Source organism: Rhinopithecus roxellana, chromosome 2 (assembly GCF_007565055.1).
Source record: "Rhinopithecus roxellana isolate Shanxi Qingling chromosome 2, ASM756505v1, whole genome shotgun sequence".
NCBI lineage: Eukaryota > Metazoa > Chordata > Mammalia > Primates > Cercopithecidae > Rhinopithecus > Rhinopithecus roxellana.
This window is the reverse complement of record NC_044550.1, coordinates 64267964-64283349: the sequence shown is the minus strand read 5'-3', so window position 1 is coordinate 64283349 and position 15386 is coordinate 64267964. Positions and strand designations below refer to the sequence as shown.

The window sequence follows — 15386 nt, the reverse complement described above, 5'->3', positions numbered from 1 at the left end:
GAACACCTGTAAGATACTGGACAAAATGAACATCATCAAGGATATAGTCACCAGAATGTCCAAGGTCAACACTAAAGAAAAAATCTTAAGGAGAGCTAAAGGAAAAGGTCAGATCATGTACAAAGAGAAACCCGTCAAGCTAACAGTAGCCTTCTCAGCAGAAACATTGTAAGCCAGGAGAGATTGGGGTTCTATTTTCAGCATTCTTAAAGAAAAATTCAAACCAAGAATATCATATCACATCAAACTAAATTTTATACATGAAGAATAGATAAAATCTTATCCAGGCAAGCAAGTGCTAAGAGAATTTGGTTACCACCAGACCAGTTGACAAGAGATCCTTAAGGGAGTTCTACATATGGAAATGAAAGAAAAATATCCGCTACCACGAAAACACTATTAAGAACATAGCTAAAAGACCCTAGAAAGCAACCACACAATATAAAATACAAAGAAACCAGCTAACAAATTCACAATATGATCAAAATCTCACACATCAAATATTAACCTTCACTGTAAACATCTAACCAGCCCATTTAAAAGGTACAGAGGGACAAGCTGGATAAAAAACAAGATGCATCTGTCTGCTGTCTTCAGGAGACCAATCTCACATGTAACGACACCCACAGGCTCAAAGTAAAGAGTTGGAAAAGGATCATGCAAATAAAAAACAAAAAAGAGCAGGGATCGTTATTCTTATATGAGATATAACAGTGTTTAAACCAGCAAAAATAAAAAGGACAAAGATGTGCATTACATAATGAAAAAGGTTCAATTCAACAAGAAGATTTAACTATCCTAAATATATACACACCCAACATTTGGACCACTCAGATTTATAAAACAAGTACTTCTACACTTACAAAAAGACTTAGCCAGTCACACAGTAAGAGTGGGGGACTTCAACACCCCACCAACAGCATCAGACCATCAAGGCAGAAAATGAACAAAGAAATAAAATTCCACACTTGACCATTCAAACCTAACAGGCATCTACAGAATACTCCACCCATCAACCAGAGAATTACATTCTTCTCTTCTATACATGGAACATACTCCAAGATTGACCACATACTAAGTCATAAAGCAAGTCTCCATAAATACACAAAATTGCAATTATACCAACCATACTCTCAGACCACAACAGAATAAAAATAGAAGTCAATATCAAGAAGATATCTCAAAACCACAAATTATATGGAAATTAAACAATTTCAGCCAGGCGTGGTGGCTCACACCTATAATCATAGCACTTTGGGAGGCTGAGCCAGGTAGATTGCCTGAGTTTAATTTGAGACCAGCCTGGGCAACATGCTGAAATCTATCTCTACTAAAATACAAAAAATTAGCTGGGTGTGGTGGTGCACGTCTGTAGTCTCAGCTACTCAGGAGGCTGAGGAATGAGAATTGCTTAAATCCGGGGTGGGAATCGCTTGACCCTGGGAGGCCAAGGCTGCACTGAGCCGTGATTGTGCCACCACACTCCAGCCTGGGGGACAGAGTGAGACCCTGTCCTAAAAAAAAAAAAATTGAAATCAGCTGTTTAAAGGAAAAAACTAATAATCTAGTTCTTTTGAAGCCTATTTTACACATCGCTTTTTAACTATTAATGGCCACTTTGGAAATGGCTAATTCAGCTGACTGGTATGAGATATTATGGGTTTCAGGCTAGGAGTTATTAGTTATAATTCTGTAATTATGATTATATTGCTGAGTATATAAAAATGAGTATCATATATAATAGTAGTACAAGCCAGGCATGGTGGCTCATGCCTGTAACCCCAATGACTTGGAAGGCTGAAGAGAGAGAACTGCTTGAGGCCAGAAGTTTGAGACCAGCCTGGGTAACACAGTGAGACCCTGTCTCTAAAAAAAACAAATCCCAAACAAACTTAGCTGCCATGGTGGCATGGCCTGTGTTCCCTGCTACTGAGGAGGCTGAGGTGGGAGTTCTTGAACACCAAAACTCCAGGCTGCAGTTGAGTCATGATTGTGCCCTGCAGTCCAGCCTGGGCGATGAAGCAGGACCCTATCTAAAAAAAAAAAAAAGTAGAAGAAAGGTTTGTAACTTTGACTAGTGTACAGAACATAAACAGAAGGTTTTAATGATAAAGACATCTGGAAACTAACATGAGACCATGATGACAGTGTTAGATTTATGACTAAAGAAGTTTGCTAGAGTTGGCTGAAGAATGTGTTCCTTCGAGAAAAATTGTATTTGCATGAATAAAACCATTTACATAAAAAGAAATGTCAATATCTCAATGAAAATTTACAAACAAATCCCTAGAAATGTAATAGGAAAACTGTTAAAGTAGTAGAGCAGGCAATTCTTAATGGGTTAGGCCAGAAAAAATATAAAATCTCACATACATAAAATAGTTTTACATAGATGTCACAGAATTCTTGAATTCCCTGAATCTCCAGGTGTCAGGTTAAGAACTCATGTTTTAACCTCTTTTGCCATAGATCACACTAAAACATCATATTCTTATTTCCTTCTTTGCCTCTGCTGTACCTTGCTGTTAGAAACTCCAATGTCCCTGCTAAGAGTACAATGCAGGAGGAGCCCCTAAGTAAAATTCTGAATGCATTTCTAACTATATTTGGGAGTCAGGTTTCAGCGTTTTAATTCAACTCTACTTAGATATGCTATGTACTATATAGGTTCCAGTTCCCTTGGATAGATTACAAAATCTACTCTATGTGTAATGCAAGTTTATCCCAAATCATTTCATTTACAAATGAACATCTGGAATACATGTTTATAAATTCAGGAACACACACATACACATTAGTTACAATTACTTGAGCACTAACTATGGTATAGACACACTGAATATTTTACATGCATTATCTTCTTTAATTCTCACAACTACCATATCAGATAGGTATAGTTATTATACCAGCATACCACCGAGGAAACTGGGGCTGAGAAAGGTTAAATAAAAACTGTTCAAAGTTACAAGGTATGGGAAAGGCTAAGACTTGGTTCTAGGTCCATTTAACTCCAGGTCTCTACATAAAAATCCATTTTGGATAAAACAGTATTTTTTGGTTAGAATAAAACAAGGTTAAAGCAGAAGTGATACAATGGCAGGAATGTTTTGACTCTCTAGTCATACAGAATAAATGGATGGTTTCCTAATATAGATCACAAAATTGGTACAGAAAAATATAGTGATGTTGACCTCTTTCTCTGTTAAAAGTAAAAATAAATAAATAAAAGTTTAAAAGTTTCTGACCTAATTCCTAAGAAAAAAATTTCTTCGATATTTAAAATGATGAGAAAAACCTGCTCTGAACCTAATTTTGAACAAATAAATAAGAATTGAAATAAAAGGGACAGGAAAAAGTTACTGGGCCATTTATTGGCTGGCCTTGCCAAGAACAAGAATGTTAGGCATGTTTGGATACATAGTCTAAACCGACTTTTTTTTTTTTTTTTTGCAGAGAAGGTTCAACATGTTTTGATGATATGCCTATCAATTAAAAAAAAGTCTGCATGACTTCCAAATAGTATACATTAATAAATTATATACCTTTGCAACTATACTACCATATTATGTACGTCTGTAAAACATACCCAAAATATAAATTAAAGAATGAGATAAAGATTTTTCATTTAAAAACTTTTATTTGGTACCTCCTCCACAGCAGACATTTTGTGCCTGCTGGAGATAGCACTAGGAACAATGTTCCTGATTTTATGGAGCTTACATCTTAAGAGGGAGAGACCAGGGAGATCGGTAGCAAATAACTATGTCTGTTAGCAATAAAAAACTGTAAAGAAAAAAACAATATATGAAGATTGGAAATAATAAAAGGCTATTTCGATAGCGTTGTTAGGGAAACTTGAATGTTAGATGATACTAGAGCAAAGTTAAACATTTATTTAAAAGATGAAAAACAATATTTTCAAATATCTTGCTAATTATGATGTTTTCACACCATCATTTGCTATTATCTCAAGGCATTGCTAGGGTGAGGTTCATTTTTAAGAACAGTATATAGGAATCTATATTTCAAATAGTCTTCTTGTCTCAGGTCCAATTAGACTGTCATTGTTTCTACACTGAATGTAATCTGAATGATGAAATAATATGCCATTTCTTGGAGTAAATGGCATCAGCTATGTCTTTTTCTTGTGGTTCATCATTTGATATTGGTGTTATCCTTGATTTGGTTTTCATGGCAGAATCTTTTTCAAAGTTTTGTCCATGTTTTGAGGATTTAGTTAAAACCTGATAATAGAATCTATAAATCCACTTAATTGGGCAAACATAACCAATAATATATTATTGAGGAAGGGTGCTTGTCATTCCCTCTACCCTGTATAACTCCCACTCGTTTTTTCAGGATCCCTTAATGTCCTGTGATATGTAACTGACATTGGGCCCAAGCATAGGTGACAATGCCAATTTATATATTAAATATCAGTAAAATTTATTTTGTATTTTACTTAAAGTACATATAAGTAAAATACCTAATATTTTCTTCCCATACTCCAAAATAGCATCTTCAAGATGGACCATAGGATATTAAAAAAACTCACTGTTCTAAGTCTTCAGAAAAATGGGTTTGGGAAACGCTTAGATGAAAGGTGATAAACTCATGACATGGAACTCCTAAAAGAGAAGAGTTCTGATAGGCTTGTAACAACGAGACTGTATGGATCTTTTTTTTTTTTTTTTTTTTTTTTTTTTTTTTTTTTTTTTGAGACAGTCTTGCTCTGTCACCCAGGCTGGAGTGCAGTGGCACAATCTTGGCTCACTGAAGCCTGTGCCTCCCAGGTTCAAGTGATTCTTGTGCTTCAGCTTCCCAGGTCGCTGGGACTACAGGCATGCACCACCATGCCCAGCTAATTTTTGTATTTTTAGTAGAGAGGGGGTTTCACCATCTCGGCCAGGCTGGTCTTGAACTCCTGGCCTCAAGTGATCTGCCCACCTCTACCTCCCAAAGTGCTGGGGTTACAGGCATGAGCCACCACACCCAGAAGATCAGTTCTTTAAAAGGCTACATTTACAATATACTAATAAGACAGTTCCTTTGATTAAACACATATTTACATACACATATTTTGCTCAGTGAAAAACCAAAATGTTAACTATGGTGACTTTAGCAGTGATGTTGTTTTTTTTTTTTTTGCTTCTTTATATTTGCTAATTTTCTACAATAATTATGCATTATTTGCATAATAAAGGTTTAAACAGCGTTAAATAGAAGTACACATACAAAGTTGGAAGGTGATAGAACCAACTAAAGAATACAATAAATCTTTAAGAATAACATAAGGATAAATCCAGAAGCTTTCACAAGCCAAGAAAAGCTTATAAAAGTGTCAAAACACACTCAAAGTGATATTTAAAGCTATATTCAAGGCAAGAATACAGAGATCTATCCTTGTAATGGAAAGAAAGCAGAGATAAGGTAAGAAACTAGAGAGCATCTAGTTGTGAATTCTGAGTTCATGTCTCTTTCTCCAGCTCATTTCACATTGCCTAAAGAAAGGAAAATTTGTGAATAAAATTAGAGAAAACATAAAAACAATCTTCAGAACACTTGAGATAGGCATGTGCCTTGACTTTCAAAGAAGAAAGAGAAGGCAAATTGCAAGAAATTTGTTTTAAAATAAGTAAGATGGTAGGTCATGACCATAACAAAATATAATGTCAAGCTTGCCTCTACTTTTAAAGAATCATTTGTAATTAACTGCATATTGACATTTTGAAATACATCAAATAAGTATGTGTACAAGTACACATACAATCATCATAGATTCAATAGCTACAAATACAGATGATACAGGTTGAGCATCACTAATCCAAAAATCCAAAATTCTCCAAAATCTGAAACTTTTTGAGCACTGACATGATGGGCACAGGAAATGCTTATTAGAGCATTTTGGATTTTAAATTAGGGATGCTCATCTGGTAAATATAATGCGAATATTCAAAAATCTGAAAAAATAAAAAAATCCAAAACTTTTGGTCCCAAGCTTTTCAGATACTCAACCTGTATAAATGACCAAATACTATAAGCAGAGTTGCTGCCATGAGTTTTTGCAACCATGAACAACTCTTAGTAAACTTCTGAAGAGAAGAAAGTACAATCTTTCCTCTACTTCCTTATATGGTAGCTGCATTACTGGAATCAATGTATACTAAAACCATGCCCCAGACAATGTGTGTTTATAAGTAAATCAGAGTTAAGTTCTTTCTAGGCTTAGAGAATCATAAACACGTTTCACTGCTACACGAATATGCAAGGGGAGATCTAAAAGTCATTCAGGTTGCAGAATAAATCTTCACTGTGTATGACTGGCTGGGATATAGTAGCAGGACGTTTAACATCCCTGGCCCTTGCCTTTCATATCATTGTAATGTAGGATTACAACCCTCTATCTTTGTGCTAAATAAAAAAAAAATTGCCCCACAAGTTTCCAAAATTGCCTCTAGATGGCAATAGTATCTTTGTTGTAAATTACTGATCTCTTAGCATAGGATATACCATGGTACCTTCATAAAGCTTTATATATAACAGAAAACATCTTCAAGTTCTACTTATGATGCTCTCATCTTGGAAGGTAAAGAAAGCAGGGACCAGGATACATTTGAGAATGACATGAACTTACAAGAGCCATACTGAATATGTTTAGGTTTAAATATTGTGAAAAACATTTAAAATATAAAATAAATTAGCATTCGTCAGCCCTATCTGATCAGAATACTTCATTTTACCTGACAAAATATTTAAAGCAGAAAAGCCAGTAACAGGCCCCTACTTCCGGTCAGAAGTCTTAGAATATAAATGAAGAAGAGACAGGTTCCTTGCTTTTCCTGAAAAAAATCTCGGGGGAAATGAGAAGCTTGCTTTAATTAAATGAAAGAGTTGAGAGAGGTAAACTATGAAAGATCCGAGCTTAGCTCCCAGATGATGCATTAAGTTTCTACCCCTTACCCCATATACTCCACACCACAGGTCTGGAAAAGTTGTAACCACATCCCTAGCATTCCTAGCGACAAGGTGCTTTTTTGAATGGGATAGTATCTGGCCCTAGAACAGGACTAAAAGAAAGGTCTGCACTGGAGTTGAAGCCACTTCATTTCTTGTTGAGATTACACAATAAATAGGTCTATTTCTTCTTAAAAGATCATATAGATTTTTCTATTGAATCCAACTATATGGGTGGATTATAAAAAATATCTGATAAACTTATCCCTTTAGCTAACTTGGGAGCCATTTTGCAGCGATGGTTCACAAGCACTTTTGTTATTTATTCCTTTAAATCATTCCAATGTTAATAGAAAAAATCCATGATGAACAAAAATGAAATTTTTAATAAGGACAGCACTTGATGCAAAAAGAAAAGCTGGTAATACTGAGCCCATCTTTGTTTTAAACTTGTACATATTGTGTTAGTTATGAATTTTTTTTGCATGACTTGATTTTTTAAAAGATTGTATTAAAATAGTTCAAAGTTTTTTTTTTTTTTTCCTTCTGTTTTTAGGAGTGGAGGTTTAATAGACAAAATAAAGAGAAAAGAGAACAGCTCTCTCGCTAGTGAAAGAGAGGGGCTTCGGAAAGGGAAGGACCCTAAAGTTTTGCTTTTTTGAGACAGGGTCTCACTCCATCCAGTCTGGAGTGCGATGGCGCGATATGGGCTCCCTGAAACCCCCGCATCAGTGTCCCACAAGTAGTTGGGACTACAGGTGTGCACCACCACGCCCAGCTAATTTTTGTATATTTAGTAGAGACGGGGTTTCGCCATGTTAGCCAGGCTCATCTAGAACTCTTGAGCTCGAGCTCAAGTGATTTGCCCGCCTCCGCCTTCCAAAGTGCTAGGATTATAGGCGTGAGCCACCGCGTCTGGCCTTAAAATACTTTTTATCTTGATGACTGAGGGTTTGTGTGTGTATGTGTTGTGTGTGTGTGTGTGTGTGTTTTAGCACCCCCTTGAATTTTGGGCAGAACGAAGTGCCTCCTTGGTCTTCAGTAGTTCAAGAATAAGCAGAACCTCTTTTCACTAATAGGTTTCAGAGTACTGGGAGGCCCCAGTGCTTCCATATTTGTACTTCTCTTAGACGTACTATTTCAACAAATACACATACAGTTTTTGAGACAAGGTCTCGCTCTGTCGCCCATGCTGGAGCATAGTGGGGTGATTATTAACAAATATTTAAGCAACTTAAAACATTAGTTATAGCAGAGTGCCTAACGGCATGTCCCTCAATCCTGGGAGGTCAACCACTTTCCTTCTGGACCTGGTACAGGTGTACCAAGGTGTAAATAGCGCTGCAGCAGATTAGATAAAGAGAAGGCAGTGGTCTCCCCCGTACCAGGACTTGGTCAGGACCAAGGCAGCCCTGGGAAAGCAGAGCCTGTTAGATTCAGAAACTAAATTCTGGGAGGGTAAGAAGCAAATTCATTACCGACAGCTGTAGCCATGGTTGTGGGGCCCACAATCGTGCCCCTCCCAGCCACCCCACTTCTCTAGGAAGCTGACAGGGGCGCCAGGAGAGGCTGACGGGGCGGCCTGCCTTTACGTACCCTGCTCGCGAGGAATCCGCACCAGGCAGTCCACCATGCCTTTGTACCGCGCCTCCGGGCTGATCTGCTTCGACGACGCCTGCACTTGCAGCAGCAGCTTCACCCGCTCGATGGGCGCCACCGCTGTCTTGGACACAGCTGCCGCGACTCCGCCGGCCAGAAGGTCCTTCCCGAAAGACGAGGCGTCAAACAGCCGCTTTTCTGCCTTCTTCTTCGCCGGCTCACGATGCATGATGGAGAAGGATATAAAACCTGCAGCAGTGGCTAAAAATGAGTGTGGGAGCGACGATGAAGAGAAGCTGAAAACCGCTGTAGCATCGTCCTGGCGAGAAAGTGGCTCTTGGGACGCTGGGATACCTGCGCGCCGGCTTGGGGCGTTCGGAAAAGCTGCGCAGGCGCTCCAACGGCCTCCAGCCACTAGGCGCCTGACACGTGACGCCTGACACGTGACTCCTGACACGTGGCTTCTGGATGCGAGGTGACGCCTTCGCACTTCTACTAGTGGAGCCTCGGTTTTCTGATGAGGGAGGGGTCCGGAGGTGGTGAGCACGGAGCAGGAAAGGTGAGTGGAGCCAGTTCTGTATGAAGAAATTTAGTAGCTGAGACTAGGCCAGAGCAGTCAACCAGCAGTATGAGATTAACAGAATTTAGTTTTTTATTTTTATTTTTTATTTGTTTATTTTTTTTGGAGACAGTCTCTGCTCTGTCACCCAGGCTGGAGTGCAGTGGCGCCATCTCGGCTCACTGCAACCTCCGCCTCCCGGGTTCACGCCATTCTCCTGGCTCAGCCTCCAGAGTAGCTGGGACTACAGGCACCCGCCACCACACCGGACTAATTATTTTGTATTTGTAGTAGAGACGGGGTTTCACCGTGTTAGCCAGGATGGTCTCAATCTCCTGACCTTGTGAGCCACCTGCCTTGGCCTCCCAAAGTGCTGGGATTACAGGCGTGAGCCACCGGCCAGAATTTAGTTTTAGTTCCCAATATTATCCCCTTCACTTTCTTAACTGCTTTAATCCGTTATGTTCTCTTTGACCAGAGATGGTTCCTTTGACCTTTCTTGGCATCTTAAAAAAGACAGTCTTATTTGTAGTGTGATTCAAGTAATGTTCCCCTTAAATTTCTCCCTATGTGCCTGTTAATCCTTCAAATTCCCTTGGAAATTGCTTTCATCTGTTCCTTTAATTAAGCAGGGATCCTTTGCCTAGTCACTTTCTGTGTCATTTTGCTGATTATGCCCCCATAGCATAATACATGTTCTTCTTTTTCATATTGTATTTAAATTGATAATATCCAGAGCAGTGGTTCTCAATCCAGACTGCACATTCAAAGGGATGAGTGGTGTTTTTTTTTGTTTTTCAAATTGATGCTTGGGATTAGGCCCTGCCCATTAAATCAGGACGTCTAGAAGTGAGGCCTGGCATCAGTATTTAAATTCTCCAGGTAATTCTAATGTTTGAAGTAATTCTAATTCTAGGGTTGAGGGCCAATGACCTATCTAGAAGAGTAGTTCACAAACTTTTCAACTGTGGGACCCTTCTTTTTCACTGAAAAATTATTAAAGGCCAGGAACCAGTAATCCCAAAACTTTGGGCGAAGTCCAGCCTGGGCAACATAGTGAGACCCCTCCTTTACAAAAAAAAAAAAAAGAAAAAAAAGCTAGGCATGGCTGCACAAGCCTGTAGTCCTAAGTATAGCTACTCAGGAGGCTAAGACAGGAGGATTGCTTGATCCCAGGAGTTGGAGACTGCAGTGAGCTATGATCTCACCACTGCACTCCAGCCTGGGCAACAGAGCAGGACCCCGTCTCTTAAAAAAAATTATTGAAGACACGATGAAGCTTCTGTTTTTGTTATGTATATTGACATTTACTACTCCGAAATTAAAACACAATTTAAAAACATTTAATTCATTTAAAATAAAAATAATCCATTACAGGATAGTATAAGTAAGACTTTTAAATAAAAAATGTAGTAGAAAATTAGTATTGTTTTATATTTTTGAATCTCTAATGTCTGGCTTAATAAAAGACAGCTAGATTCACATTACTGCTTTTGCATTCAGTCTGTTGCAATATCACATATGTAGCCACTGAAAACTCCAGTTTATTCAGGACAGAATGAAAGTGAAAAAGGCAAATAATAGTATCATTTAAGAAAATACCTTTGACCTCATGGTGTTCCTGTCTCTGTGACACAGAGAGGTTTTCCAAACTGCACTTTGAGAACTCATTTAGAGGCGGTTGCCAGATTCAGGTTTGACTTCTTTCGGCAAAAATACTCAGTAGAGGTACATCTAGCCTGTACATAACATTTGTCTTTTTCTTCCACCTCACTTTTTTCACTTAATATATCGTGGAGATCCTTCTATAGTAACATTTAATATGTCTCTTTTTATAGCTTGTTTGGTGGTTTTAAATAAATGGAGATCCCATCTTATCACCTCTTACTCTGTAGGACCTGCAGAACCTTACAACACATCTATAAAATGTGAGATGAGTTTTTAGCTTTTTTTGAATGTTAGGTTCTAATTTTTCCTTTGTCTTAAGTGTGTTACAACCCTTCTACTAGTATTTGTCACTAGTAAAAAACCATTTAGGTCAGGATTCCAGACCAGGAATGTTGTCAATAATTTGATTACCTCACATAAAATCAATTGGCAAGTCTTACTGATATCATATGTTTGGTGCTACTTCCTTTCCATGGTGGCTTATTCAACTTTTTTTTGAGACAGAGTCTTGCTCTGTTGCCCAGGCTGGAATTCAGTGGTGCAATATTGGCTCACTGAAACCCAGGTTTCAAGCAATTCTCCTGCCTCTGCCTCCCAAATAGCTGGGATTATAGGCATCCACCATAACACCCAGCTAAGTTTTGTATTTTTAGTGGAGACAGGGTTTCATCATGTTGGCCAAGCTGGTCTCAAACTCCTGATCTCAAGTGATCCACCCGCCTCGGCCTCCCAAAGTGCTGGGATTACAGGCGTGAGCTACCGCACCCGACCGGCTTATTCAGCTCTTAACTGGGTTTTTCAACTCAAATCTCTGTTTCTCTCTTTCACACGCAGCAGCCAGATTAATGTGTCTAAAGCATTAATTCCTAGGCTTAAACAAAACAGTCTTTCCATTGCATTGACTTCAAAATCCTTTGTCAAATTCATTGTAAATTCAATAAACAATTGGATTTTTATTAGCAAACATCTGAAAAATGAAAGGTTTCACTCTCCTTCAAGGGAATTTGAAGCTTTATCAGGCACATGGGGGAAATTTAAGGGAGAAATTACTTGAATCACTACAGGTAAGAGTGTCTTTTTAAGATGCCAAGAAAGGTCAAAGGAACCATCTCCGAGGACAGAAAGGAAGTGTTCTGCCGCTCCCCAGGGCAATTTTCTCTTTCTACCCTCCTCTAATATTTGATTTGATAGTTGCCAATGTTTGTATCATACTCCTTTATGGTATCAAGCTTATTTCTGACATGTATTCATCGGTAGAAGATAGACAAAAGTTAAAGTATCAACTTAGAAATGTAGCTTTGTAACCTTTTAAAAAACTTTTTGTTGAGATGGAGTCTCACTCTGAACCCAGACTGGAGTGCAATGGCAAGATCATGGCACACTGAAGCCTTGAAATCCTGGGCTCATGTGATTCTCCCACCTCAGCCTCCCAAGTAGCTAGGACTACAGGCAAAGACCACCATATCCAGCTAATTTTTTAAATTTTTTGTGGAGATGGGGTCTCCCTATCAAGACAAACCCAAGCTTGTCTTGAACTCATGGACTCAAGCATTCCTTCCGCCTCAGCCTTTCAAAGTGCTGGGATCACAGTAGTAAGCCACCGTGCCCAATAGCTTTTTAACCTTGTTAAGAGCACTAAATCAACTCTTCAATAGGTCGGAGCTGAAAATGAGTAATTTACTGCATTGATTTTACTTACTGATAAGGGAAGGAAAAAAAAATTCTAGTAATTTATGTTAAAATTAAAAGTGTAGTCTCTGGACCTTTGTTCTGTTCACTTTGCTCTCCGAAGAAATCAGCATGATTAATTTCCTCACTTCAGGTCTGCAGTCACCTCAGCAACCCTTTCCTTGGTCACCCTGTCTGCCACATCTTATATCCCCTTCTCTTGCTTCATGATTTTTTCTCTCAGCATTTACATATTTTACTTACTTATCTTGTCTGTGGTATGCCTCTCCCACTGGAACATAAACTCCACGAGGGCAGGAATTTTTAGCTCTTTTATTCATTGCTATAGCCTCTGCATCCAGATCAGTGCTTGACACAGGGTAGATATGCAATAAATACATGTTGGATGAATGCATGAAAAGGCAATACAACTGCAAACAAACCTCCAAATCAGTTTTATTTAAAACTATCAATATAGTATAAAAATAGCTTTAATTACATAGAATATAGAAACACAACTCTGCAAAATTATTTCATACAGTTTTGGTGCATAAAGTTTCAATAACATTTAATAATTTAAAAATATCCAAAGTATAAATTCTTGTTCTCAAAACTGTTTATTGATAAATGATTTTTCTCAGCTTTTTCCCAACATTTTGTACAGTAGCAGGTATGATTTAGCTGACTACTTGGTTTTCAACCAATGGATATTTAATAATAATAATAAATGGTAGCAGTAGCAGCTAACACTTTTATAGCAAGCAATATGTGCCAGGCACTGTTTAGAAAGAATTAACAAGTACAATAATGTTCAAAGCAGAAAAACCTAGTAAATTGGTTTCACAGCTTTGCTCATTTGTATTAGAAATATAAAAAAGCAGGTATTACAAAATACTATCTTGCCATTATACAGCATCATCAATGGTCCCTTGGCACAAATAAGAAACATTCCCTTACTAGCTACACTTCTCTGGCAAGACAAAAACAAACAAGAACTAAAGAAAGGGGAGAGGGAGAGAAAGTAAGAGTCTAAAATGTAATTTTTGGGGGCTAAAACATGATGAGACAGAATTTGATATTTTAAAAAATGCTAGCTATATATAATTTTTCACATTAATAGTCGGTGGTGGAAGGGAACATTTGCATGATACTAATAAAATTCAACTTAACAATGTTTCTGTGTCTTCTAAAGCATATTTCTAGGATATCTGCACTATCATCTTGTCCCCCTTTATTTAATAAAGTAATAGGCACTTTATTGTCTGATAATCAGTTTGATGTTTCAGATGTGATTCTGAACATATTTGGAAAAATAGGCAGCTACGTTTGCCAACAAAGCTTAGTTCAGTATCCATTTAGAAATGAAAAAATAAGATGTGTGATTTTATTTCCTAAAAATGTAGTGCCTCTTTAACATGGAAATTACAGTGCACATCTATGATACAGCAAATAATTTTCTTTTTATTAAGATCAGTAGTCTGCTCTGCCTTTTTATTTCCAATATTAAGCGATGGTCTCATGTTTCTCTGACACCAGGAAAGCAGTTCAACACATCAAAATTTCATTAAATGAAACAAAAAGTACCCTATGATTAAACCCTATCTTAGTTCAGTTTGTATGAAAATCTGAGGTGATCAACAGCTACATTTATTCATAATTATCAGTATTAGAAGTAGTTCATGGTATTTTCAGGGACATTTCCAGAAATTTAAGACATTTAATAAATTGTTTTGACCAAAGTGTCTTAATTCATATATATGTAAATAAGCAGTCCTAAGACAGCAGTTGTGGGTCAAATGGTAGCATGTGACAATATTGTGATCTTAAGGGGAGGATATTTCAAGCTCTTTTTTTTTTTTTTTTAAACAGAGCCTTGTTCTGTTGCCCAGACTGGAGTGGCAGTGGCATGAGCTAGGCTTACTGCAGCCTTTACCTCCCGGGTTCAAGTAATTCTCCTGCCTCAGCCTCCCATGTAGCTGGGACTTCAGGCACCTGCCACCATGCCTGGCTATTTTTTTTTTTTTTTTTTGTATTTTTAGTAGAGACTGGGTTTCACCATGTTGACCAGGCTGGTCTCAAACTTCTGACCTCAAGTGATCCGCCTGCCTCAGCCTCCGAAAGTGCTGGGGTTACAGGTGTGAGCAACTGTGCCTGGTGTCAATCTATTTTCTATAGCGTTTCAAGAACCAAGGTTTTTTACCCTAATTTGAATGCCAAAATTAAGGCCCACTAGTCACTAATGGGACAAATATGTAGTGGTTTGCAACTTAAATGCTTAGGTGAAAATCTCTGAAAGTATGACAGAGTGATAATAGTGATTCTTTTAAGACCAAATGACTCAAACAGTACACCCACTGTTTTGCAGTTAGTTTTGATTAAGCTGGATAGCTCATGTTTAAGACGGAAAAATACAGAGACCAATTTTAGATGTTCTGGTATAGCTTGTCTTCAAAGCTTAAGACCTGAAGAAGAAACAGCTCAGTGTTGGAATGTCTTGGGGGCATCGAACCTCTAGGAGGATCTAAAGGTTAAATGTCAAGTAAAAATGCAGTATTGATCTTCCTTTCTCTCAATCTACCAAATTCTCATAGCCAAAGAAAATTATCCACCATTAGTTTTCTTTTCCAACTAAAGGTCAAGTAAACTATTGTTCACTAAAGTGTTCCCCTTTTTGAAAAAACCCAATGCATAATGATCTATATTTCTAAGATAAAAATTAGTATATACATATATTTGAGATGGAGTCTCGCTCTGTCCCCCAGGCAGAAGTGCAGTGGCGTGATCTCGGCTCACTGCAACCTCCGCCTCCTGGGTTCAAGTGAGTCTCCTGCCTCAGCCTCCTAAGTAGCTGAGATTACAGGCGTGCACCACCACGCCCAGCTAATTTTTGTATTTTTTGTAGAGATGGGGTTTCACCATGTTGGTCAGGCTGGTCTCA

At 38.1% G+C, this 15386-nt stretch overlaps 1 protein-coding gene across 1 annotated transcript in view; it reads right to left on the bottom strand.

Annotated features, from left to right (window-relative positions):
* INTU (inturned planar cell polarity protein) overlaps positions 1-15386 on the bottom strand; it is a 144164-nt gene that overhangs the window by 25250 nt on the left and 103528 nt on the right. The window contains exons 16-17 of the mRNA XM_030924308.1: positions 12713-12817; positions 8551-9128 (exon numbers count right to left, since the gene is read on the bottom strand). Of these exons, the coding sequence (XP_030780168.1) occupies positions 8551-9128; positions 12713-12817 (683 nt within the window). The remainder of the gene's footprint in view (positions 1-8550; positions 9129-12712; positions 12818-15386) is intronic.